At 39.1% G+C, this 25176-nt stretch overlaps 1 protein-coding gene across 1 annotated transcript in view; it reads right to left on the bottom strand.

Annotated features, from left to right (window-relative positions):
* Positions 1–20538, bottom strand: part of LOC117247586 (Na(+)/H(+) exchange regulatory cofactor NHE-RF1-like) — a 31055-nt gene extending 10517 nt beyond the window's left edge. Inside the window, exons 1-2 of the mRNA XM_033612171.2 lie at positions 19831–20538; positions 263–433 (exon numbers count right to left, since the gene is read on the bottom strand). Coding sequence (XP_033468062.1) covers positions 263–433; positions 19831–20310 — 651 coding nt within the window. The 5' untranslated portion in view covers positions 20311–20538. The remainder of the gene's footprint in view (positions 1–262; positions 434–19830) is intronic.
* Between the last annotated feature and the right edge of the window lie 4638 nt (positions 20539–25176).

Raw genomic sequence — 25176 nt, 5'->3', positions numbered from 1 at the left:
CACACCCCAGACACACAGTAGCATATATGTGAACACAACTGCACACATGCAGATCACAGCTGCACGCACTCTACATCTAATAATAACCTAATACCTCCTGGGATTTCAGTTTCCCGTTTGCCCACTGATGTAATAGGATTACAGCTGATACAAATACAAACAAAACAAAATAAAACACCCACAGTGTCACCACTCAGGAACGATGTGGAAAAAGTATCTGTGCATGCGACCTAGAGGATGAGCGTGTGTGTGTGTTGTGTACCTCGATGATCTTGTCCTGTGGTCTGAGGCCTGCTCTCTGTGCTGGAGAGTCGTCATCCACAGCTCTGATGAACTGGCCTGGTTTGGACTTCTCACTGTGCAGGTTGAAGCCGTAGCCGCTGGGTCCCTTCTTCAGGCGGCAGAGACGAGGCCGCAGCCCGCTGCTCTCCTCCTGCACACGTACGGCAGAAAACCAACAGTTCATTAAAAGGTGTAATCAGTAATATTTCACTGTCTCTATGTAAATGATATCAGTATTATGCAGTCTCACCTGGACTTCAGCTTTATTTGTGTAGCTTAATAATGCAAATCACTTCTGTGTATGCCCAGCTCTGAGTATTTCTGGAAATGTAACTGGACCAAGATACCTTAAAATATCAGGTGGAGTATTATAACAAAGTAATAATACTTGTGTAACAATGTTACAATACTTAAGTATACTTGGGAGTATCTCTATTCTACTTGAGTTTTTATGTTCCTGTACACTTTTACTCCACTACATTTTTTAATTAAAATGTATGTATATCTGATACTTTAAAGCTATAGTGCGTAACTTCTACAGGTCCGTAAATGTCCGTTTCACCCAACCCGCTACTAGAGGAGATGACACAATGCTGATTAAGCCGATCGGCTCCTCTAACATCTCGCAGTATTTTTCAATATATATCATTTTTAGTATGCGTGTCGACCGGCGACATTCCCGCGCTGGCGCACAGGAAATGCTTCCTCACAACAAGAAGGGAGGGGGAGGAAGAGCGGAGAGTGTCATAGCAAGAGGTAGAGCGCAGCTAGAAAGAGAACGCAACATGGCGGAGAAGCGGCCGAGACATAGTTCAGAAGTGGATCCTACCACAAAGGCAAGTGTTACTCTGTGTACGGTGTGTGGCGACTGGCGAGTGTTACTCTGTGTACATGGAAGTGCCGCCGGCTTATTAGTTGTAATAACGCATTATCCGCTGGGAGGCGACAGAAGTTACGCACTATAGCTTTAAGACTAAAGAAATATTCTGACAGGTGACTTTAACTTCTAGCAAAGTCATTTTTTTGTACACAAATCTATACTTTTACTCAAGTATGGCTGTCAGGTACTTAATCAACCACTGGAAAGATCTATGGAGGCCCATTTCCACCCAAAAAAAAAAAAAAAGTTAGGCATAAAAACTCAAGGTATGAAACAGTAAGTCTAAATTAGAATATAAATTCATAATTTTCTTTGTTAAACATTAGGACATAGAGCATGTAATAATTTATAAAGAACAACAATGACATAGTATTTCAAAGTTACAGGACAGTAAGTCGAAAGCTAAACTTACTAAGTCAATATAATATTAACAAATATGAACTATTATATATCAATTAAATATGGGTAACAAAATTTTAGACTGTCAAAACTGATGAGATATTAAGTCAGAATTATAACTTTAAGAAAGAAATACTGGCAAGTCAAAAGTTTGATTTATTAAGTCACAACTATGACTTTTAACGTCATACTTATTCAGAACATTAAATAACTAAGTCAATGCTATACCTACATATTATAGGATATTAAGTACAAAAATATGAAATTATGAGAGACAAATTAAGAATTATAAGATGCGACATAAAACTTAGGACTTCAAAATGAGTCAAAACTCTAATTTTTTAGGTTTATGAGACAGCCAAAAGAAAATATTATACATAATAAACTGAATAATAATAATAAAAAATGTATTTGGTACAATACCAATTACAAAAATAAAAGTGCTTCACAAAAGAAGATCATAAAAACATACAGTCAATAAAAACAAAGGCAATATGACGGTAAAAACAAGAGCCACAAGATAATAACATAAAAATGAAGATCATAGGTAGATAAAAGCTATCACTTCATATGTCATAATTTTAACTCATCTCATAATTAGACCTTTTAAAGTTAGAATTTGGATTCACAATTCCATAACTTGTTGCAACACTGCAAACTTTAGCTGCCCACATCATTTCCGTCAAACATCTCACAAACAATCCGATATGGAAATTAAACTACTACTACTACTATGAACCACTCTAGCACATTGTTTTAACACAGTTACAACTGCAGCAGCTCTACAAAGCTATAAAAGTAACGGCTGACGGCGGTCATATGTAAATGCCAGATTCTTGTGGCTTAATGGTTTGATACGGTAGAGTGAGTCACTGTACAACAAACAGCAACAGCAGTACCTCGTGTATATTTGTGACAAAAAGGATGCGACATATGCTACTTAATGTCCGCATTCAGCCAGTCCAAATTTATGCAATTATTTCAGATTTCTCCAACACAGTGCACTTTCAGATGTGGCTTACGTCAGTCTGAGACTCCACATCAATACAGTCATTACATGTGTGTTCTAAATGACAAGGTATGTACGTCATGTAACTTCCCTATTTACATACTGTACGCATGATGCTTATTTGGACAAAACAAATATTGAGTCAGACCTAAAAACGCAGGACACTTACACAAGATCATAAATATGCATAGGCAGAGATGTCCTCTGTTACAGCATGATCTGTGTGGACCTCAGACAGATGCTGACACACATAATAAGACAGATTATACAGTGTGCGACAGCTGACTCCTTTCCAAACTGAACGAAGCAGTAGCAGTCTGCTCTCTTGCAGCAGCTAATCCTGCTGTGGCCTGCACCTTGTTAAGTGTCTAATCCCACATGCGGGTGAAGCACCTCTATATTCTTTTAACCATTTCACACACGTGCAGTTAAAGCACTGCTGCACTGACGTTACAACGTCGCTACGTCTTTATTACAAGACTCCTGGAAACGATTGCCGAATGGAATACTATCAGAAAAGGGGTCAGCTCTATAAAAGGTGTTGTCATTTTACAATACGTCAATATAAACACTTTTCCTAGTGTTGTTGCTGCCAACTGCACTTTCAACATGCTCAATCAAGATAATTTGTCAGTTTTACAATTCTGCCCTTAATCTAACCATGAAGATTTTATAGATGGTCCAGCCTGGGGATGATGTACGGAAGCACACTTCTGCCATTAAAAAATATATCAATGGATGAAAAAGAAAAGAAAAGAAAAATAAAAAATAAAATGTACTGTCTGAGATACGAGATAATACATTTTAATTATAAGATAATGAGTCAAAGATATGAGATAGTCGAATACCTCCCTGCAATTTTGACTTTACGTGTCAAAATTTTGATTTACTATCAATTTTTATTAAACATTAAAATTTTCAAATTAGTATCTCATGATTTTGACTCAGTGTCGTAATTTTGACTCTTTTTTTTGTGCCTGTCTACCATTTCTAGGGTGTAAATTTCTAGACCGATGGTCGGTTGGTTGGTCAATATGCTCTTGTCCGACCAAATTCTCATTGGTTAGACAGTCGCGGGTGTTACTTTAATAAGGCCATGTGTCCACCAATGCATTTCTTTTCCAAGCTATAAACTGCAGTTGTTGTTAGGCACCTACTAAAGTCCTGTGTGATGGCTGGTCTTTGTGGTATTCGTCCTGCCCCTTCTCCACTGTTATTGGACGGCTGGGGACAGTGACGAGTGCAGCGTTTTACCCAAAGTTAACGTTTTTCAGCTCTCATTTTTCATCAGAAAATGGATAAATAGATAAAAGTGTCAAATTTTATCACTATGGATTTATTTCACAAAGTCACCAAAAAGATGCTGCAGTTCAAGGCTGGATTATGAAGCTTCTGAAAGGGATACGATCATACCGGAGTCCTTGCTGAAGCGGCACGATGGCAAAAAGTAGCTCCTAGGCTAAAAACAGTACGTCTCTGTCAAGCATGCAGTGTAACAGAGATGTTTAACGTTCATAACGTTATGTTGTATATAACATCGTCAACCCCAAAGTTAACTTCTGTAGTGTCCGGTATGTCAGATTTTTCGCACAACTCACGCACGCTCAGGGGGAAAAGGGTTACAGTGGGCATTTTATTTTCAAATAATATTACATTTGAGATTACATTTATTTTTTACTCGAGGCATTCTACTTGCCTAAACACAGAGTTTACTTGGCCTGGGCAAGTGTTAATGTGGCCCATTTAGTTAACCTAGAGATAAGGCGCCTATCTTTTTCCCCCATCGACAAAGTGATTGGTTGAAGAGTAGGTCGAATTTCAGTCACCAAGATTTTCTTTGGTCTTAACGTTTCTTTTTGTGTGTGTGTGTGTGTGTGTGTGTGTGTGTAACTTGACTTCAGCCTCCGAACCTTTTTACAGCTAACATGCATGAGGCAGTAACAGGTGTCTGAGGCTCCGATAAAAAAACACTCCCCACCCACCTGTTACACTACCATCATCTGATAAAAGCACAGCTATCTACAACATCCTCAGCTATCAGCGGCTATCTGTAAATGATTCCCTGCCAAGTGACCATTTAAGACAACCACTGCAACCTCAGCATTCACTGAAGATGGACGCACCCTCTCATCCACTCACAAAGTGGTTTATGCATTGATCCAAGGGTTTATATGAAGTCAGGGTGGTTGATGATTACTGAACATTCTGAGTGAGTCAGGGTGATCTTGGGAGGAGTTATGGCGAGGTGATGGTTAGTTTGAACCTTTGGATGGAATCACACATTTATGACAAAGCCCACATAACCAGCGGATGTTAATGAAGACGATAAGGAGGATATAACAGGTGAGGTGCAAAGTACACAGCTGGAATGCTGTGCACTACAATTATCTCAGGGTGTAAGCTGAGTCATATGCCTGGGGAGAGCTGCTGTCTGAAAACTGCAATATTTAATATTTCTATATTAACAATCAATTAAATGACTATGTGCTGCTCTCCATTTCCATATGTTTTGGTCTTGCCCTTCCCTACACACATATTGACTTGAAATTTTTGACTTATGATTTGGGTTTATTTTGATCCAACAGCAATTACAGAATTGTTTGGGGTTCCACGGACTCTGCTGCTTTCAAAATATAAGTCAGATTTTGTAGCATTTGTTACCTTATTAGCCAGATGTCTGATTTAACTAAGGTGGAACACACACTTTGGTCGATAAAATGTCAAAAAAATGAAAAATGCTCATCACAATCATCTTCAATTTGCATCTGTTGTCCGAAACCCAAAGACTTTTTATTTACCATCCTAATGACAAAGAAAAGCAGCAAATGTTCACATTTAAGAGGGCGGAACCAGCAAATGTTTGGCACGTTTGCTTGAAAATGACATTATTATCATTATCGAAATAGTTGATTTATTGAGTAATCATCGCAGATCTATCCAACACTGAAAGGAGGAGTTCAGACATTAGACAATCTGACAAACTCTTTGTTTACCATATACCATCTCTTGAACCAGTCATGCAAGGTAAACCACCTTCATATAATCCATTTACTGCACCACAGGGGAGGAGAGATTCTGCCTGTGCCACAGCAGGTGACCAGACATGCACTGCCACCTTTCTGTCTTTCACTCATACTTTGGCTTTGTCTCAAAACTAACTTTCAGACTGTTATGTCTGAAGACGTTCAATATTGTGTTCCTGTGCCTTTAAGTTTTCACTGCACTGTGTACAGTGTGACGTAAAGTGTGAGGTGTCGTGAGGCTCATAGACGAAGCTACGCGGAGTGGTTTTTTGTCTCCATCCAAACACAATACAGACGACCCTGAGAGCATGTGGTGGAGAGACACAGTGCTTACCATCTCTGTTAATCTATCTATAACATCACTACCATTACTCAGTCAAAACGCATCTCTGGTGACACTGGAGAACAGCTCTCTGATTTTCAAACTTTTTTGGTTGTCTCCCCCACAGCATGCACAGGAAAACCACAGCATCAGCAGAGCCACGCACAGCAAAACAGTGCAGTGACAGCAAGTGCTGTATGATAATGACACTCCTGGGTAAAGTCCAGCAGAAAGTCTCTACAACATGCTGGCACTGATACATTTTACAACGTTTGTTGCTAAAGCAACCCTCTGCTGAAAGGAAACATCAAAGAAGATATGTTTCCACACCCACAAAGCTCAAGTGAAATATCTCTACAGCAGGTGTGACACAGGACCAACCAACTGTAATAATATGATACCCTAATGATCCCTGCAGTGAAAGCCGTAACAGCTCAGAATTCAGTCATAGTACCAGTTCTTACTGGTATCCACTTGCTACTGTATGTGGTGCCTTGTCACACACATGCTGTTAGGGTGTGTGACCTAGTGGAACATACTAAATCTATATGTCAAAAAATCCCATGGAGCTCAGCAGTCAGAAAAATACATCTGCATACATCTTAGCTCTCAACACAGTCTGACAGGACTGAAACGGAGCCTACCGCCAAAACTAAATCAGAATCAACTTCACTGGGCTAACGGTTGGACTGCTTGTGGAAGATGGATATCCATCATTGTCCAATTCACTGTGGTACTATATGTTCCCAAATTCATTCATGTGTGCTCTGGCTCTCATTTCTGGTACACAAAAAAACAGTCAAGACAAATGCATGTCATCAACTCTGGTTTTTGCTCTCTCACCCCACATCAGAGATAGCAGGCTCACATTAAAACACCTGCAACCTTTTCTTATTTTGTTGTTTGCTTAACAGTTACTATTACACACTTCTGCGTAAACAGCACAGTTTTAAATACAAACATTTTAGCAAAAATGCATGTGTTTGGGAAGTACTAAGCGTACAACCCGGACCTGTTAAAGCAAATCGCTTTGGCTTCCATTCGTCAAGAATTTTCTCCCTTTTTGGATTCTGACTGTGAGGTGAAATACTCCTTTAACATTTTAGCATATTTATTTGTATTCATTGTTCATTTTAAATTTGCAGGGCACCTGCTGGCTTTTATTCCGAGTGACTGAAAATGGGCTTAATAAAATATGGCCTCAATATATTTAAGTATATTGTATATACACACTAGGGGTGTAATGTCCATTGATCTCAATCAATATATCAATTAAATAAACAACAATCAAATATTATTGATGCAAGGAAGTGAAAACATCGATTCACATCATCATCTTAAGGTTATACCTTTATTTTGAAATTCTGTGTCACCGAAAACAGCAGCTGGCAGATGAATAGCAAGCAGCCAAAACAAAGATGATGACAATAACATTATTTATTAAGTTAAATTAACAGTGTGAAAATATTTTCAATTTTTGAGAAAGTCCGGGTCAACAGACAAAGCTAGCTAATTTATGCTAACTTCTTGTGGAACAGACAGCAACACAGCAACATTAGCCGCTCTATTTTAACAATGTTCAGCTGAAAGAAACGTGCATGCAGGCTGAGATTCAACCTTGCTGTTCCGTTGGGAGATGCAGTGAATTAAACCAACAGTAAGTAATAGGCTATAAAGTACAAATATGTGTCATTTGTTAAGCTATGAGTAGAGGAAAACTCCAATAGCCACTAGACTTATTTATGAGATGTAAGTATGCTTAAGTTAATAATGAGTGACTAGCAAAAAACATTTTTTTGTATGAACCTTGACAGTTATTATTGAACTGATTTTTATATTTTCATTAAATGATGTTGTTAATCTGTGTTTTATGGATGTTGGGAGAAGTTTGCCATCAGGGCTTTATGTGAAACAGCCCTGAAGTTTCATGAAAAAGATGGTTTAGGCTTACATGAAAAAATGTCCTCCAGAAAGGGATTTCTGACATAAAGCCCTGAAGGCAAACTTATCCCATGTGCTGTTTTATGTGTGTTAGTGGAGTCAGTACACATTATTTATCTGTTGAGTTTATCTTATATGGTTAAAAGTAAAAAAGAAAGGGCCAGCAGCTTCTTCTGTAACTGATTGTGTTAAATGATCATATATTGTATTGTGGCAGACTTTGTAATATTGGCAAATATTGTATTGTTGTTTAAAGAATTGATATAATAGCATATTGTGATAAAGCTGGAGATTTACACTCTCGGTATATACCATGGACTGGGGTACCATGACAAAAAAACTCCTATGATGGGGTGACACAGTCTAAAAAAATGACGAATCACAATTGCACCAAATGTGGATTGATCTGCCACTGATGACGGTCCCCAACAAATACCCTATTTCCACCTGTTTGAGTAATGTTTGCTAAAAACTACAGAGACCAGCTGTTTTTTTTTAATGAAACTATGTATTTGTCAGCTGGTATTTAAGGATTTACATCTTAAGAAAGGAAACAGTGGTTTAGAGTGTGAGTACCACAGACAGGTTGGGGAAGTCACGAAGTACTCAGAAATGTAGAAACACATTGCTGGTTTTGGTCCTTAAAAAGGAATTTGTTGACAATAAGAAAACTATAGAATAATACCAGCCTTATCCTTTAAACTTTGTGTGAGACTGACAGGCTGTGCTGGCTCTGCTAGTTGTACAGGGCTAATACCTAACTACAGATAGCCCATCTTGCTTTACTGTCAAAAAGATATTAGCTTAACATTGACAGCTAAATGTACCAATAGTCAGCAGTGGCAGATGCAAACAGTGGCCTGCCAATCATGCCATTTTCAAGTGATATTATATTTCAAGCTGTCCTCTGCAGAAAAAGGTCAACCACAGAGCAGCACCTGCAGCCTGCTGGGGATTCCACACAAAGAAACCAGACAATATGATTTCAGTTGCAGAGATGTGGCTGCAGGCCTTCGTGGGTGACACTTTGTACCAACAGAGATAACATCTGGTTTGCTCTCTGCCATAAACAGCCTCAGAGTGAATGCAGGATTAACCTAGTTTAAGTGTGATGGTACAGGAGGCAGCAGGCAGCCATTGTAAACATTCCCTAAGCTTGTTGAATATCAGTTAATGGTTTTACAGCTTGCTGTAGTTAAACATCAGATCCTGTGTTCCAACCTGGTGTCACATAATGAGGGCTGACTTGCTGGGAGGACCTTGAACTGAGGGTGAAACAGTGATGTGAAACCTTTATGGCCATCTCTGGGCATGAGAGGAAAAAAAACACATCTCAAACATGTTGTAAATTTTCACAAAGTATGGGAAGATTGAATTGAGCCATTTCTGTTGAACCACCCGGCATGTGTTGTGACACACTTGAAAAGCACAGCCCCTCTCACACCAGCCTCGTGAAAACATCAACCCAAAAGGGATTGCTACAGTCCGCCTCAATAGCAAAGGTTGTGCAATGGACTTGTGTAATGAAAGGTTCTTCACTGGATAGAACTGCACCTAGTTATTGAACTGCAGTATAAATGAAATGTGCCCATAGCACTGAAAATTGAATTAAGTAATTCTTGGATCATATGGAATTGTGGAAAACCCTGTTTATACTCAAAGCAGCTTGTGCTTTTTGACTAATCTCATATTGACTTGACAATTTTATTATTATTATCTGTGCATTAAAATAACCTCAACCCAAGGTCCACTTACCACCTTTTTGGAGCTTTCAACTTCATCTCATCAGTAAAATATCTGTCAATATTTCAATGATTAAGTACTATAATCTGTCTCTGCAGTAATGTTAACACATTCAGAATAAAAAAAACTGTAACCCACTGTGTAACAAATAAAAAAGAAGGCTGCTGACCTATTTTCTGTTAAAACAAACAAACAAACAAAGACTGCTGCATCAATATACTGCTTAATCATCCTACTCTAGCTTCTAGAACCTATTTCCTCCCTTAACTTGCTTTTTAGTATGAACAACATTTCGCTTTGTGTTTACTGCTGATGTTACTAACTACATGTAGCATTATGGTTATCTTTAACTGAGAAAAAAAAAGTAGCTTCAGCACTATAGCAACTCGCTACAAGGACAGGAAGTGGTTTCCTCATTGGTTCCGCCCCAACAGCTCACATCTCATCTGCTAACAGAGGAACCTGCTGTCTGTGTGTGTGTGTATGTATGATACTTGTATGTTTGTACTGCGTGTGTGTGTGGTTACAGAGGAGGCCTCTACCAACAAAACCTGAAACTGAGAAATGAGTTCATGAGTCATATAACACCAAGCAATCTTATTCTCAGGCCTCTGTTCAAGAAAGTATAATATTGAGTGCAATGAGTAATAATAAGAATAAGTAGAATAGTAGAATAAGAAACGCACTAAACAACAGAAATGATCTTTTCTAGATTTAGCTTAATGGGGTGTAAAAGCCACTCAGTGGGTTTGTGGTTATAACCTGCTATTTGATTGAAAAGTCCGCTGATGCTTGCTTCAGTGTTTCACCTACCATTAAATCATAGGCGGTTAAAGATGTGGAATGTGTACGGCCCCTTACAGACAGGGTGAAGACCTCAGTCTTCTGCCTGTATGAGAATAACAAAATGAGGGGGAGGTGCAGGCAATTAGGCTATGACGTGGTGCTGGTTATGGTCACATAGCAACCTGAGACACAACCTGTCTCCATGCCATTGAAAGTTAGTGTTTAGGTGAAGACCACAGTCTTCAGCCTGTGTGAGAATAAAAAAAATGAGAGGGAGCCAGAGTGCTCCACTGTTTAGTTATTAAAGTTATGTCTCCAGCAGTGGAGAGCAGCCTCTCTGCTGCACCAAGGAAAGCCAAGTCACTAAGCGGGTCAGGCGCAGGGTTTTTGAAGTAAAACAGACTGAGCGGAGTTATTTTCTTGTTGCTCAATACTGCAGCTAGCCTCACAAAGCTTAATTTGACACCACAACAGACTGTATGAAAAGCAATGGTGATAAATATTATCTGTATTAACTGTCAGAATATATGGTATTTTTATTTCTCCCTCGTCTCCATGTATTAATCCTCTCAAACTCTTTGGTCATTCTGAATTCTCAATTTAGCAACTGTTGACTGATAAGATTAAAAGCAGGTTGAGCCAAAGCTTGAGGTATATGTAACATAGTATCAGTGTATTCAGAGTTTGAGAGGAGAAGAGACTTCAATGACACTTTCCTTACTGCTTGCACCAAATGTAATTATAATCCCTGTCGTGCCGAAGACCCCGATTAAATCTTGATGGATCTGCGGGCTTTCATGGTGACAGCTTAACTTCACGGTCTAGTCAGAGCTGAAGGGGACAACATGATCACAGCAGTGATGGCTCAAAATCTCCTGTCGTGTCAGTGTCAGAAGAATGTCCTTAGTTAACCTTGGGGGAAACACCTTGGCTGAAAACTAAATGAATGGCTACATGTTCTCTACAGCTAAGTATGAAGAACTGTAAGGGAAGCTTAAACAACCAACAGGCTATTTTGTATCCATGTTTATTTAGACTATGTCACTAAGAAAACAGTGGGTGAGTGAGGATCTCAGTCAGATGACGCCAACAGCTCTTTTATGGAGTTTGCTTTGGATGGCAGCCCAAACAAAGACCCATCTGATGGAAAGTTGCTCTCACAGGGAATGCCATCAAGATTTGGTCTGAGTAACAAAACAGATTGATTTGCTATGTAATCAACACACACACGCATGCAGGCACGCGCGCACACACACACACACACACACAGTTGATGAAAAAAAATGTTTGACTTGAAAGTCTCCAAGTACAAGTTATAATTTAAGAGGCACAGTTTATCCACTGCAGTACCATGGATGGCCTGACACTGGCTGGTGTTGTCATGATAACACAATGATAACTTTGATACAATACCTGCCCAAATACCTCAATACTGATACTGAAACAGGACCACAGCAAAAACCTAAAACATCACGAAAAGTGATGGAAAAATAGACCACAGAAGATTGAACCTAAAATTCTACTGTGTTTTTTAATAGAAAACCTGTGAAAGAGGCGTGCTGAGTTATTTGTGTGAGTCTACTTTAGTGCACTGCTGTAGTGTACAGGCTGGTAATCCTGGATTTGAGCTTCATCACTATAAAGCGGCTGACTTAACAGTTAATGTCATTGTAATGTCTATTATCCTTATGTTCATTAAAATTGTAGTTTATCTGCTGTTAAGTGTTTTCTTGTTTGTTAATTCATACATGTAGGTGTAATTTTGACAATGAATAAGCACATCTGTAACTTTAATAATTGGATTATTGTAAATAATTAGATCATGATGTGTTCCATTTGCACTGGAAAGTCGGAATTTTAGACTTCCTGGTAGGAAATTTGAACTGAAACGCCCCCTTAAGTCATATTTCCAACCCGGAAACCTGGGGGAACCCACCAACCCTGACCTCAAAATCCTACATTGCTGCTCTGTGCATCAGCGGTAATGAAAGCTGAAGTAATGCACAGTTTATTAGCACTTGTGTCATACTTGTGTCATAGTTCTGTCCAACTTCAATCTGTGGTCATGTTGCTACATTGTTTGTAAATGCAGCATTATTAATGCGTTGTTATTAACTGGTACCGCTAACAATGGCTAACCTAGCTTGAACTAGTCTTTCTAACAATAAATTGGTTTTCAGACTTGTTGTACTGGATTAACTTGAGTGTGATGTCATTGCCAGCTCTGACCTCCAACTTCTGAAATAAATGGAACGCAGCAACATTAAAGCTTTTATATGATTGGCAGTTATCTGTTGTCCCCTGTACTTGAGTTTGAGTGATTTGTTTGTTAGTTAACTTAACATTTTCAACCAGATTAGAGATATCAATTGTGAGCTGTTAATCGGGACCTTGAGAATATTTTAACCAGTTACTCACATTAGTCTGGATTAATTTGCTACTCTTCAGTTTACTGCACTGCCCACCACCTGGGTCTGGTGGGAACTAGCTAGCGGTGCAGCTCAATCAGCAATTTAAGCTAGAAATGCCATCCCCACTTAACGGCTTTGGAAACGCTGTGCCTACCTTCCGGTCTCCCCTAAAATCGCCCGGAAACCCCCTTTAGCATTGTTAACTACATTATCACTGTTAGCTGTTAGCACAAGGGCTATACCCGACTCTGAATTATGTCAGTTGAATCAGATTTGGCTGTTGAATAAGAATATTTGATGATTCAGGGTTGTTGTTTTTTCATGTAAAGTTTTAAAGTTTGAGTGGGGTTTAGTAGGAAAGTCAACGTGATAGTGGCATTCACGTAATAAAGTATACAAGCTAACTGTGCTAACAAGGGATCGAAAATATGCAGCATTTTTTGCCAAGTATCAAACAAAGACAGAGCCTACTGTATTAAGATAATATGGGGGGGGGGGGGGGGGGGGTTATGCAGCACAGAGAGGCTAAGGTGAGCTAACCAGTGAAGACCAGAGGGTGGGCAGTGGGCACTATGTTTCCGCGTGTTAACGCAGCTGACTCGCTGTCTGTCAGCGTAGCCAAAGCAAAAAAAGGCAAGGCATTAACAACACAGAACATTACAATTTCACCCCCTCTACATGGATAGTGCTTTGAAATGTGGCGCTAAAGCTCACAGAGTCAATGAGCCCCGGACTTAAATAAAAGGCCTCTTGTATTTGTCATGTCATTTTGAAAAAAAAAAAATTACCAAAAAAATAAACTGGTTTCTTACTGTTTAATGGGTGGTGAGCTATTGAAAGTAAAATTAACTGAAACTGACCCAACAGCGCTGAATAGCATTCAATGCACTTCTGTGGCTGAGGTCTGCATTCTGACTGCATTTTCTCCTAATAAAAATAATTAAAGCAAAATTGTACACGCCATGATTATCATTACCAGTACTGACTGAGTATAAATTAATCATTTATAACTGGTGTTGCTGATCTGCAAACTTGGGAACGCCTGATCTTTAGCATCTTGAACTGTAAGGCTTAAATATTACACTAAAGCAAAATATTTAACTCGCTGGTTATGTTCTGTACTGAATTGTACAACTCATGCAGGTGCAGATCCAACCCAGTCACTGACCTGTTGCTCTTATATTATAACTACAGATATTCTATCAATGGAGGAAACTTAAGCAACTGCAGCTTTGAGTAACATGCGAGTAATCTTGATTTATTGCGTTCTCTTCTCTTGAATCAATAAAGTGGCAGATTAATTGTTCTTTCCCAGGCTTATATGAGCTGAGAGATAAGAGATGTTGTGAAACACTGAAGCAGAAATGATCTGTTGTAAAGATGAGAGCTGCCTCAAGGCCTTCATTCTGAGTTTAAGGTTCAAAGTCTTAAGATTTTCTGCAAACAGGGAGTGGAGTAAAAAGTCCATGGAGACAACAGGGCAAACATAATGAGTCTGTATCCTGTGAAAATGAGTAACCAGTGGATTGTCAGGAGTGAAGACTTTTTATTTTTTGTGAAGAACCTCATTATGTTAACCCTTTCTTCAACACTTTTAACACTCATTCATTTAGGATCCTGTTATTTCATCATTTGTTTGACGTTTTCACATCTACAAGTGCTGAACAAATTGCTGTTTAATCCTGTGGCCAGCCCTCTCTTGCCACACACCCACACATACTCTCACTTCACTCCAGCCCTATTGACAGTGTGTGTTAAGTGAGGGTGTAGGTATTTCAGGGTCAGCATGGCCTCCTTGTTGAGGCGTGAGAGTCCTCTCTCCTTTCCTCCCTGGCCCACAGGCCTTTCTCCCCATGCAAACACTGTGGACAAAGCCTCTTTCTGCTGCCGGGGATCTCTATGGTGACCGATGGAAGGCCCTCGGTGTGGCGGAGGAGTGAGTCGCTGGAGGCCAGGATGTTACCATAATATGATGACATGCTCATTCAGTTTGTGCTTTTATCTTCCAGGAAAAAGCAATCTCTAAAGCATTAGATATCCAAGTCTTTGCCAAGACTATCACCATGAGGACTTTGATTAATCTAGGGTAAAAAAAAGTTTAGCGACTGACTGCTGGACTGCAATACCAAGTCTAACCAAAGACAATCAAATGAAAGGAACTATTGTTGGAAATGTAACCATCAGTGTGTTCAGCAGGGCTAGTTTCACGTCATCACTGGCTAGCCCACTCAAGTGTATCCCACTGAGAGGCTGGTATCAGAGGCCAGTATAAGACCATCAGTCAGGCCCTGCCAAGTTTGCCATCAGGGAGGAATGTAGCTGGAGGTTTGCAGCATCCCAGCCAGCCAGCCTGGACCGTTCACTTACTGAAGGTCAGAGTATTAGTGACAGGGCATGAGCCACCTACATAGAACAAGACAGGGATCTACACATCCCATTTATGACAGCAGAATGGGGCAAAATACTGTATAGGAGATCCATATGGGCATAAGCAGAGGTGTGGTGTGTCAACCGCCAACTTTGTTCAGCATTTGAGGCTGCAAAATGCAGAAAGTTGAGGCTAGCATTATGTAGAAGCTAGCGTGGAGTAGTTAACTTTGCAAACATTAGATCAGTGAGTTCTAGACAATCCCTGCAGTCTTTGCTTCCAAGACCCCCTTTACACCTTGTAATAAAATTTGTTACTTATCCAGATCTACGTATAGTTAGTTACATTTACACCTGTGTCCAGTGACCACATTGAGGTCTGATTGAGATACAATTGCCCCGTGCAGCTAAAACAGCAGTTCAAATGGTCCCCACCCCTTTGGGTCAACAACTATTATGATAAAACTTTACATAATGTTTTAAATATAAGGGTGCGCATCATGATATTTTCTGCATTTTCAAAGTAAATACTGGCATAAAATAAAACAAATATTAGCATAAAATATTTGCTGGTCCACTGTTTGTTATATATGTCCGAGACAGTCAGGTAGATTTAGAAGGTAATAGCGAAGTTGACAAGGATGAAACAGGTCTACCTGACCGTAATGACGAAGATTGATTGACAGGAAGAATACGTTACAGATGAGGGAGACACAGCAGCAGTGTTAGCATCACAGCTTCCACAGCTTTCACATCAGGTGAGGGAGAGCTACTGCTGCCTTACTAGTTTGGAATAGTGCCACTTGTTCCACTATTTTTGCCAACAAAGTCGTTCTATGTGGATTAAAAACACAATTGAATTTACACTTACACCTCAATGCATTTTAGATGCATTTACACCTGTACTTTCATGTGGTAAAAACTAGCTTATTGCAATCCAATAACTTGAAGCACATTTCAATGCAAGGTGTAAAGGGGGTCCAAGCTTTGGTAGCCTAAATATTGTCTTTTAAAATCAATCAAAAAAAATCTCCAGTGTTTTTTTGTGCACTTTCAATCTGTGCATTAAAAACCTGAGTGTAAACACTGGACATTTAAAAAAAAAAAGTTGAAATATTGCAAAAAAAAGTTTTTAGGCTTGGCTGAGGTGGAAAAGTTGGTATATGGATAAAAATATATGCAATAAAGTGCGATGGTAACAGCAACAACAAAAGCATGTGAATTAAACATCCACTGAAGCTTTCACACCACTGAATTAGAACAAGAAAGGTTACAAAGTAATTAGATGCAGGGCTAAACAGGCAAACTACTGTAGCTGGCCTCCCGGGAATGCGCAAGCACTTGTCAGTCACGATACCTCTCCAAGCTGGGGAGCGAGGTCACAGCCAGACAGTAAGTTAATACTGTTTATTCAAAAGACATATCTGTATCATGGAGTCCGCTATCAAAACTTTCTGTAAACCATTCTCTTCTGTGACAGTTTATAATCCATCAGAACAGGGTTATATAGAATTGGATGGTGCAACATCACAAGCCTGAACTTAACACAAAAAATTGATCTAATTTATTTCACCCCTCCATGCAGATCAGCCATACCACTGAAATGAATTAATTTAACTCAGAAATATAATTATATTATATGCTGGTGTGACTGGACGCTTACACAGGAGTCATGCTTCTGCAAATAAAAAAGTCAACGTGTCTGCTGATCAACACAGAGAGGGGTGTCATAGGTAACCAGCCAAAGAGCAATGGAAGTGCCATGGAAAATATCTTTTAAATTATGATTTCACCCAAGGCAATGGTCCATGTGATGTAGATTTTGTCATCTGCCTTTTTTTGTGAGGGTTCACATTTATGACCATGAGACTGTACAAGCCAACTGCACAAGTCTGAACATAACCCAATTTAGCATTTTACAGTTGTAACAGAACCTCATATGTGGCCACTGTCCATGTCCCCTTTAAACCTATAGTGAGTCATCAGTTCATCAATTAACCAAAACAGTGTCAGAATAATCAACAATGAAAATTAGTTTCAGCTCTAGCTCTAACATATAGATATTCAAGTAGGAGGATTCTACCAGCTGTAGCTGACCCCCTACTACTGAGTATCCTATTATTTTTATAAGCCCCAAATAAAACCCCTTCCTCCACTCAGACAAACACCTCCACAATTAGGCTATTTTGCACTGCAGTTACAAAACATTTAAATCAGTGCCCAGACTTTGCACTGACTAAAACAGTTACATAGCTACAAAATCTTTCCATGTTTATGACCACTTCAAAGAATAACCTTACAAAATGGTTTCATAACAGACAACAAAAGCCTGGTCTTTCAAAGAGGCAGGATTATGGTAATCCAAGGAAAGGGACACATGTCAAAGCAATTAAAATTTCTATGTAGTGGAAGGCGTCAGAATCCCAGACAGAGCGTCACACCATCAGTATTGTTGCTAATCTAACTCTTTTTGTGAGTACGATCAACAAAAGCTCCTTCAGAAAATCTGAAATTGTGGTGCACCTTCATCCCACACACATGATTGGCGTGTAAAAGCAATTACAGCACTATTTTTATCCCAGACATCAATTCATATCCCTCAAATTCATTTCAGATAATCATCAAAGCGTGAAAAAAGATGCTCTATTGCTGACATGCATCAATGTGACAAAGCCTCTGGTCCGACAAGCTAAACCTGATGGGGAATTCAATCCGGGAAGCAGAGACACTGACAGGCATTTATATGACAAAGACACTGTTGAACAGGAATGAGTAGAGGCCTGGCACATTTCACTGTGCCGTGTCACGTCTCTGTCTTAGCTTATAGCCTTTCACTGGAACTGGAAGTGGCTACTTAATAGGGGATCTGTTTCCACATCACCTTTCAGTTCAGAGATAGAGCTGGCCCCAGATCAGATAGGAAAATTTTGGCTGATGAATATGACTCCTACAATAAGAGAGCCTGACTCCTATAATGCAATGCAGCCCAGCTGCCAGAAAAAAATTGGCAACGTTTGGTACATTTCTGCAAACTACGGATACATTACATTTGTACGTTATTATGATGCAGATATGTCGAAACCTGACGTTTCTTTACATTTCAAGAATGCTGTAGTTAACTTGTGGTTAGGTTCAGAAACAACTTGGTTATTTCTGCCTTGGCAGAAAATGCAACAACGTTCCAGTAAAAAAAAAGAAACAATACATGGCACTATCTTGGCAGGAAATGCGGTGATGTCTGAGTAAAAAACAAATGCTTTACGTGGCGCTAGCCCTAGAGTAAACGCAGTGATGTTCCAGTCAAAAAAACTGCTTTGCACAGCACCATCCCAGCAGGAAATGCAGGAATGTCTTCATAAAAAAACAACTGTTGTTTTTTTGTTTGTTTTGTTTTGTTGTTTTTTTTAAGATATTTTTGGGAGCATTTTTAGCCTTCAATGGATAGGACAGACAAGCGTGAAGAGGGGAGAGAGAGAGAGAGGGAGTGACACGCAGCAAAGACACCCAAAAAAAACCCAACTGTTTTCTGTGGCACTATCCAGGCAGGAAACACAGCGATGTCTCTGTAATAACAACCACTTTTCATGGGGCTATGGAAAGACACTGAGGGGTTGCTAAAAACACAACTGTTTTTGTTGTTTGTTCTGTACAGTGGTCTGCAGCTTGGCAGGTGTCTCACCTTGATGTCTCTCCATCCACTTTCCCCTCCCCCTCCTGATAACAAAATCAGCTCATATACTACGTCACTCTAGAAACGCTGATATGATACATATGAAACATACATGTTGTTTGCAGAAATGTAGATGCCAATATTTTCTTTTGGTGACTGGGCTGTGCAATAATATGGAATGAACTGTGTTTTTAATTACCTGGTAGACCTTACATCCTGTGCTTGTGCACACAGTGACTGGTAGAGCTGGGCAATATGTCAGCATGTGGTGTGACATGATATAAATCTGTCAAATGTCAGAGGTTTTCCCATACTGTTCATACCAAGCTGACCCTTTAAAAGCTGCTTAGGTATTAGGACATTGTAAATGATGCTGTAAATCAACAATGCTTCATGGTAATATTGCTTTTTGTAATAAATTATAATTATAAATTTAAGAAGTGTCTGAATTAGCCAAAAACAGACACTTCTGTCAAGATACTTAACAGAATATTTGACAGATACTTATCAACAAACACTAAGAAACTGATAAGATAATAACTAAGTGACGGCAACATAAAAGTATGTGGACCTTGAGTTTACGGTGTTTTGTAACACAAACTGATCCAAAGGCCAAGAAGAAATTTCCATGGTCAAGTTACTGAATTGCTTTTCATAGTTTGTACTAGCCTACATTATGATACTGTATAGTGATATGATACAAGATTACATAATAGATTATCCATATTGCACTCTCCTATTCACAGGTTACCTTGTAACCCACAGTTCTCAAGGTCTAATTTACAGAGGACTCATCAAAACCCAAAAGCACAGAAACATATTTAAGAAGACACCCATTTAGGTGGCATTGTGGGGCTTTTTGCCTCATATTATTTGCTTTAAATGTTTGCTCAGGAATATAACATAACACAATGACACGATATCATAATAAATCTATGGTACACTAAGTGAAGTGTGCAGTAACTTAAATAGAGTGAGCTGCTGTGCTTCACTGTACCTTGGTGCTGGAGCTGATACTCAGCCTCCCTGACCTGTCCGACCTCACCGAGGAAGCATCCCCGTTCTCACGCGGGACAGGGCTGGACTCCCTCGGGGTGCCGTTGCTGTGTGCGTCCCCGCGGTCTGAGTCGCTGTCTCCTGCGAACTGGGGAATCCCCTCCTCGACGTACTCTTTTCGGCACATCAGGTTGTGTTTTTTCAGCAGCTCAGCCGTATCGGGGTCCACCACAATAAGCTCGAGAGGCCCGTTGGTGGCCCGTATCCTGGCGACCACTTGCTGATGGCTCTCGCCCTCCACACTCTCTCCATTCACGAACGCCAGGCGGTCGCCCGCGAGCAGCCCGGCTGCGGAGGCGGGAGTATCGGGCTCCACGAGCCTGATAAACTGCCCAATCTTGCCCTTCTCTCCGTGCAGGTGGAACCCGTATCCGCTGGTTCCTTTCTCCAGCACACACATTCTGGGTCGGAGGTTCGACATGTTGAGACTCTTCTAACCGACGAAAACTTGTCTCCTCACTATCCGAACCACTTCAAAGCTTTTAAGTAGGGAGTCACAAAAACCATACACAAACTGACACCTGTTGCACACACTGACTTAGCTCGAGCTCGACTTCCGCTCAACTGAGTCACAGTAAACTTTCCACCACTTATGTTGCGCTTTCACACCGGCCGGCTTGTGCTCAGATCCTCCCCTATGAACTGCTGTGTTGCAATCTTCTTTTTCACCTCCAATCCGAAACTGTCCCGTGCTCAGCGGAGGTGCCAGCGTCAAACTCACACAACGAGTTTAACGCGTGTCATCAGATTTTCAAAATAAAAGCCTCTACTGCGTGTCAATGTCGTATGCATCTTTTTGTCTAAGAATTTAGATAGCCTATCTAAACAACATTGTTGCAGGGAGTCTTGAATACCAGTAGCCTAGCATTTAGACTCAGTATGCTTAAATTACAAAAAAAAAGCACAAGAAAATTTAAAACAACAGCTATTTTCAAAAAATGTAATTGATATTTCCCATCATAATATATTCCTGGCAGAGAGGAAGGCACTCTTATAAGTTTTTAGAGCTTCTTTTAGAAAAACATACAATTGATTTTAATTTTTTTTTTAAAAAATAAAAAAAATAGATAAGGTTAAAATATTAAACATGGAAAAATGTCCAGATTAATAGAACATTATTGAGAATTTTCAGAAACATATACAAAATTATCCAATAGTGCAAAGCTGGTTGGACTTATAACCCCAGTGTCTTTAAATCCTTGGTCTGAATGTCATGACATTCCAGCATTTGATATCTCTCACATTCTTTTTATATGGACAATTTGAATCTATCTGTGTCTGACATAATAAACATATAACACATAAATACATAAATATATGATAAATAACTATTTAATACAAATGTAATAAATATAATCTCTATTTTTCTCATCACTGAAAAAAATGAACTCTAGCTGGACTGCAAAAAAAGATATGTGTTGGCTTTTCTCAGTTCTTTTTTTTCTGAATTATGGTCCTTGTTTTGGATCCTAATGTTTTTGCTCTAGTTTGTCAAATTTTGTATGCCTGATGTTTTATTTTACAACTTAGTTTTTATATTTTTTTATTTATTTGTATATACATCTCCCCAAACAGAGTATTTTATTTTCTTTATTTATTTCTCCTTATCTTCATTGAGGTTCACTATTACTTTGCTCTGTATTTGTACAGAATGCACATCCTCTACCAGATGTTGTATGTTTATGCTTCTGTATGTTTTCCAAATGTTTAATAACAAAAAAAAAAATCTTTAAAGCCTGGCTAGGACCCTGACAAGCAGCAACACTTTGGTTACTAATGTAGCCTAATTTAAATATTTTTTCCTTTAGTTACTGTATGAATAGTGCAATGTATGGATTTCAGATGTTGTTATGTTGTGTTGTGCTTACACCAAACGCGATGCGAATTTGAATGCTAGAATATTTTGTGTTGACATGCTACATATACGTTAATAATTTACTTCATACACGCATGAAATCACTGAATCCATGAATGAACTTCCACCAGTTCAGATTTTTCAACTCTGGTAAATGAGCATATGACATGAAATTGCAGTAGGTTAATTTCCGCCACTGAATTCATGCATTTCAAGTCATTTTTGTTGCATCTATCGCATCCATCGCGTCCATCGCGTCGATCATGCCGCCCAGTGGGAATTTAAATCTAATCACATCTTTACATTGACTTTACATGTAATTCACTCTCAACAATTCGAATTGTTTTATACACGCCTGGTGTGAGCACATTATTAGATTCTTGTTTGCCTTTGAAGACTATAAATGTACAGACTATGGTTTGTTTCACTTGGGGGCATCATAATGGGACTAATAGTGGGACTGATTACCCAGGGCCTCAATGGGAAGGGGCCCTTGACAAATCTGGCATGAAAAAAAAATTTTGTTTGCAATTTTCTTATTTCAAAGTAATTAGAGCCATAACTAAATTAAAATTGCCTGAATACATTGTTGTAAAGACTGAACTTTCTGTAAAAAAAAAAGAAAAAAAAAAAAAGAAAGAAAACATAGTAGAAGCTCTCTGAAGCCCCTCTCACCCTTAAAGGAGCAAAATGGTCTAGTCTGCCCCGCTGTAGAATTCATCTCTAAAGAGCTGAGTGAGTGACTGCCAGTGTTGTGCTAGTTACTGAAAAATAGTAACTAGTTACCGTTACTAGTTACTTTAATAAAAAAGTAACTCAGTTAGTAACTCAGTTACTTAAACCAAAAAGTAATGCATTACTGAGAAAAGTAACTTTTTAGTTGAAAAAATAACGGAGTACGCACCGTCTGGTAACGGTAACTGAGTTACTGAATTTAAAAACTAACACGTTAGAGTATTAGTTACTGCCAAAACTAACGGCGTTACTAATAACGCATTACTGCCCAACACTAGTGACTACATATGTTGCTGAAACACCAACATAGACTAGATCTATCTATCTAGACTGTCATGTCCTCCCAAAAAAAGGGAAATCACGGGTTCCATAAAAATAAAAAGAAAGAAAGAAAGAAAAAGAGAGAAAGAAAGAAAGAAAGCAAACTGACTTTGAAAAAAAAAATCAGAAGGCACAAGAGACAGACACGGATCAAGAGAGGTGTGATGGGGGGGCCTACAGAGACTGCTTATGCACAGGGCCCAGAATTTGGTGCTACAGCCCTGGTTATACTCATGCTTTTGCCCAGGTCACAAAATAGCATGTTAGGAAGTCATTAATAACGTTCAGCAATAACAGTAAAGCACAGCTGTTACTAAATATATTAATTAGTTCAGAAACATAAGATGTGCGGGCATGCAGTCAGGACCTTCTGTGTTTTTTGGTGTCCTGAATGTGTTTGTTAGCCTCCTCCTGTTTGAAGAAGCATGGGCTTGGCACTGCAATATAATTGGACAGAGAATTCAACCTGAAATAGAAAGTGCTCAGTTTGATCAGAGCACCAGTGTTACAGTCTTGGAGGCAGATGGCCTCTGCTGAAGTGAGTTTTAGGCCTGTTTAAAAAATGAGGACAATCTTTAAACCTCTGAGGGCTCTCAAGGTTTTTTTTTTAAACAGCTTTCAACAACCAAAAAACCGCAGTATAATTTGGTCAAATAAAGGTCACAAATTCACACAGCTTTTGAACATAGGAGAGCAAATATATCTGTTAAAGGGAACACGTGTTATTACATGGCCTCAAAAAAGTGAGGTATGTACCCCATAAAAGAACTTAGAAACAACCTCTACCTGGCTGGAGTTGGTAGTATAGTTGGAGTGTAAAACAAAAATGAAAATAAATTAACTGGAATCCACATTTTGAAGGCTGCGACGCTTGTGCTTTTATTTTGAAGGTTACACCTGCAAATAGGAAGTCTTGTTCCTATTTATTCCTGTAGGTGCACAACTTCATCAAATGATCATGACACAGTTCATATGAAGTGTGCTCACTTAAAAATAGTTTATTTCTTATGCAGCATACATCACATCAAAGACAACTTTTGGCAGCGTGGTCTGACAACAAACAACTGTTGTACAAACAATGTGTACAAAGTCGAATGGTTATAATCTGAATAATTTTAGATTATAAACTGTGTCAGACCTGAGCATCCATATAGTAATCGACCAATATGAAATATTTGCAGAGGAACGTTGCATACTGCAAGCAGAAGTTCTTAAACTTGCTTGTGTTACAGAAAAACCTGCACATTGAGCTGTTGTTCTGACATCATTAGTTCATCATTAAAGCTGCAGTAATGAATATTTTTACATTAACAATAGATTGAATAAATATGTACAATAGAAATGCTATGACCTGTAGTGACAAAGCCACAGAGAATTACCACCAAATTCTGCAGCTCCCCTCAGCTGAAGAGCAATCAGCTAGCAGCTAACAGTGCTAACTCCATGAACAGCGCTAAACAATGGCAAAAATGGTGACAGAGCTAACGCTGTTATCCAGGGGGGAACCAGAGGATGGGTGCTATGTGGCTAAGCTCGGATTACAAGGTAGTATCACTTTATTCTCCTCCCAAGACACCATTACTTCGCTATATCTTTACATAGCACATAAGGGTTTGCTGCTATATTAATGCTCTAACCGTCAGATACAGAATCTTTAAGTAACTGTTTTGGTTGGCTGGCCTGAAACTTTGAATATTCTGCTAAAACCACAGTTCAGTACCTGCCTAAAAAGAAATGGCAGACAGACAAAGTTAGCAACAAAACTTAGCATTCAGCTGCTGAAAATACAGATATTTTTCTTGTAAAGTGGTGGAGACCAAAACAGAGCTACAGAGAGTATGCTTAGATTTATTGGATGGCCAGAAACTCAGCACTGATGTTTCTCTGTATTTGCCAAATGTGAAAATACGCAACTGTTTGATTTTCAAGGTGATAATATGTTGTGTTTACACCTTTTCCACAGCCTGAAAATGGCCTAAAACAAATTTTTAATCCATTAATGCAGCTTTAATGTGTTGATTTGGACTTACATACTAGATCTTGTATTTCAAAGCAAAATTTAACCCTGAGCGCGAGTTAAAATCCGAAGAGAAATGCTAATTATATGTTTATACTTCATGTTCGTCTTGATACAAATATAAACAGAGTTTCATATGTTCTGGAGGCACTGTGCACAGACTTGTTACATGCAATCCAAACATGCAACTAAGCTTTAAAGTTAATCAAGCCATGGGGAAGGGAGGAAATAATGCAGCCAACATGTCCAAAAAGATTTTTCAAAAATCTGCTCACTCACTCACAAATACAGTATGTACATAGATATTTCCTAAAATTGGACCAAATTGGAAATCCAGCCGCAGATCATCAAGTAGCTCA

The sequence above is a fragment of the Epinephelus lanceolatus genome, chromosome 21, assembly GCF_041903045.1.
Source record: "Epinephelus lanceolatus isolate andai-2023 chromosome 21, ASM4190304v1, whole genome shotgun sequence".
In the NCBI taxonomy this organism is placed as follows: domain Eukaryota; kingdom Metazoa; phylum Chordata; class Actinopteri; order Perciformes; family Serranidae; genus Epinephelus; species Epinephelus lanceolatus.
This window is presented reverse-complemented; position numbering and strand designations above follow the sequence as displayed.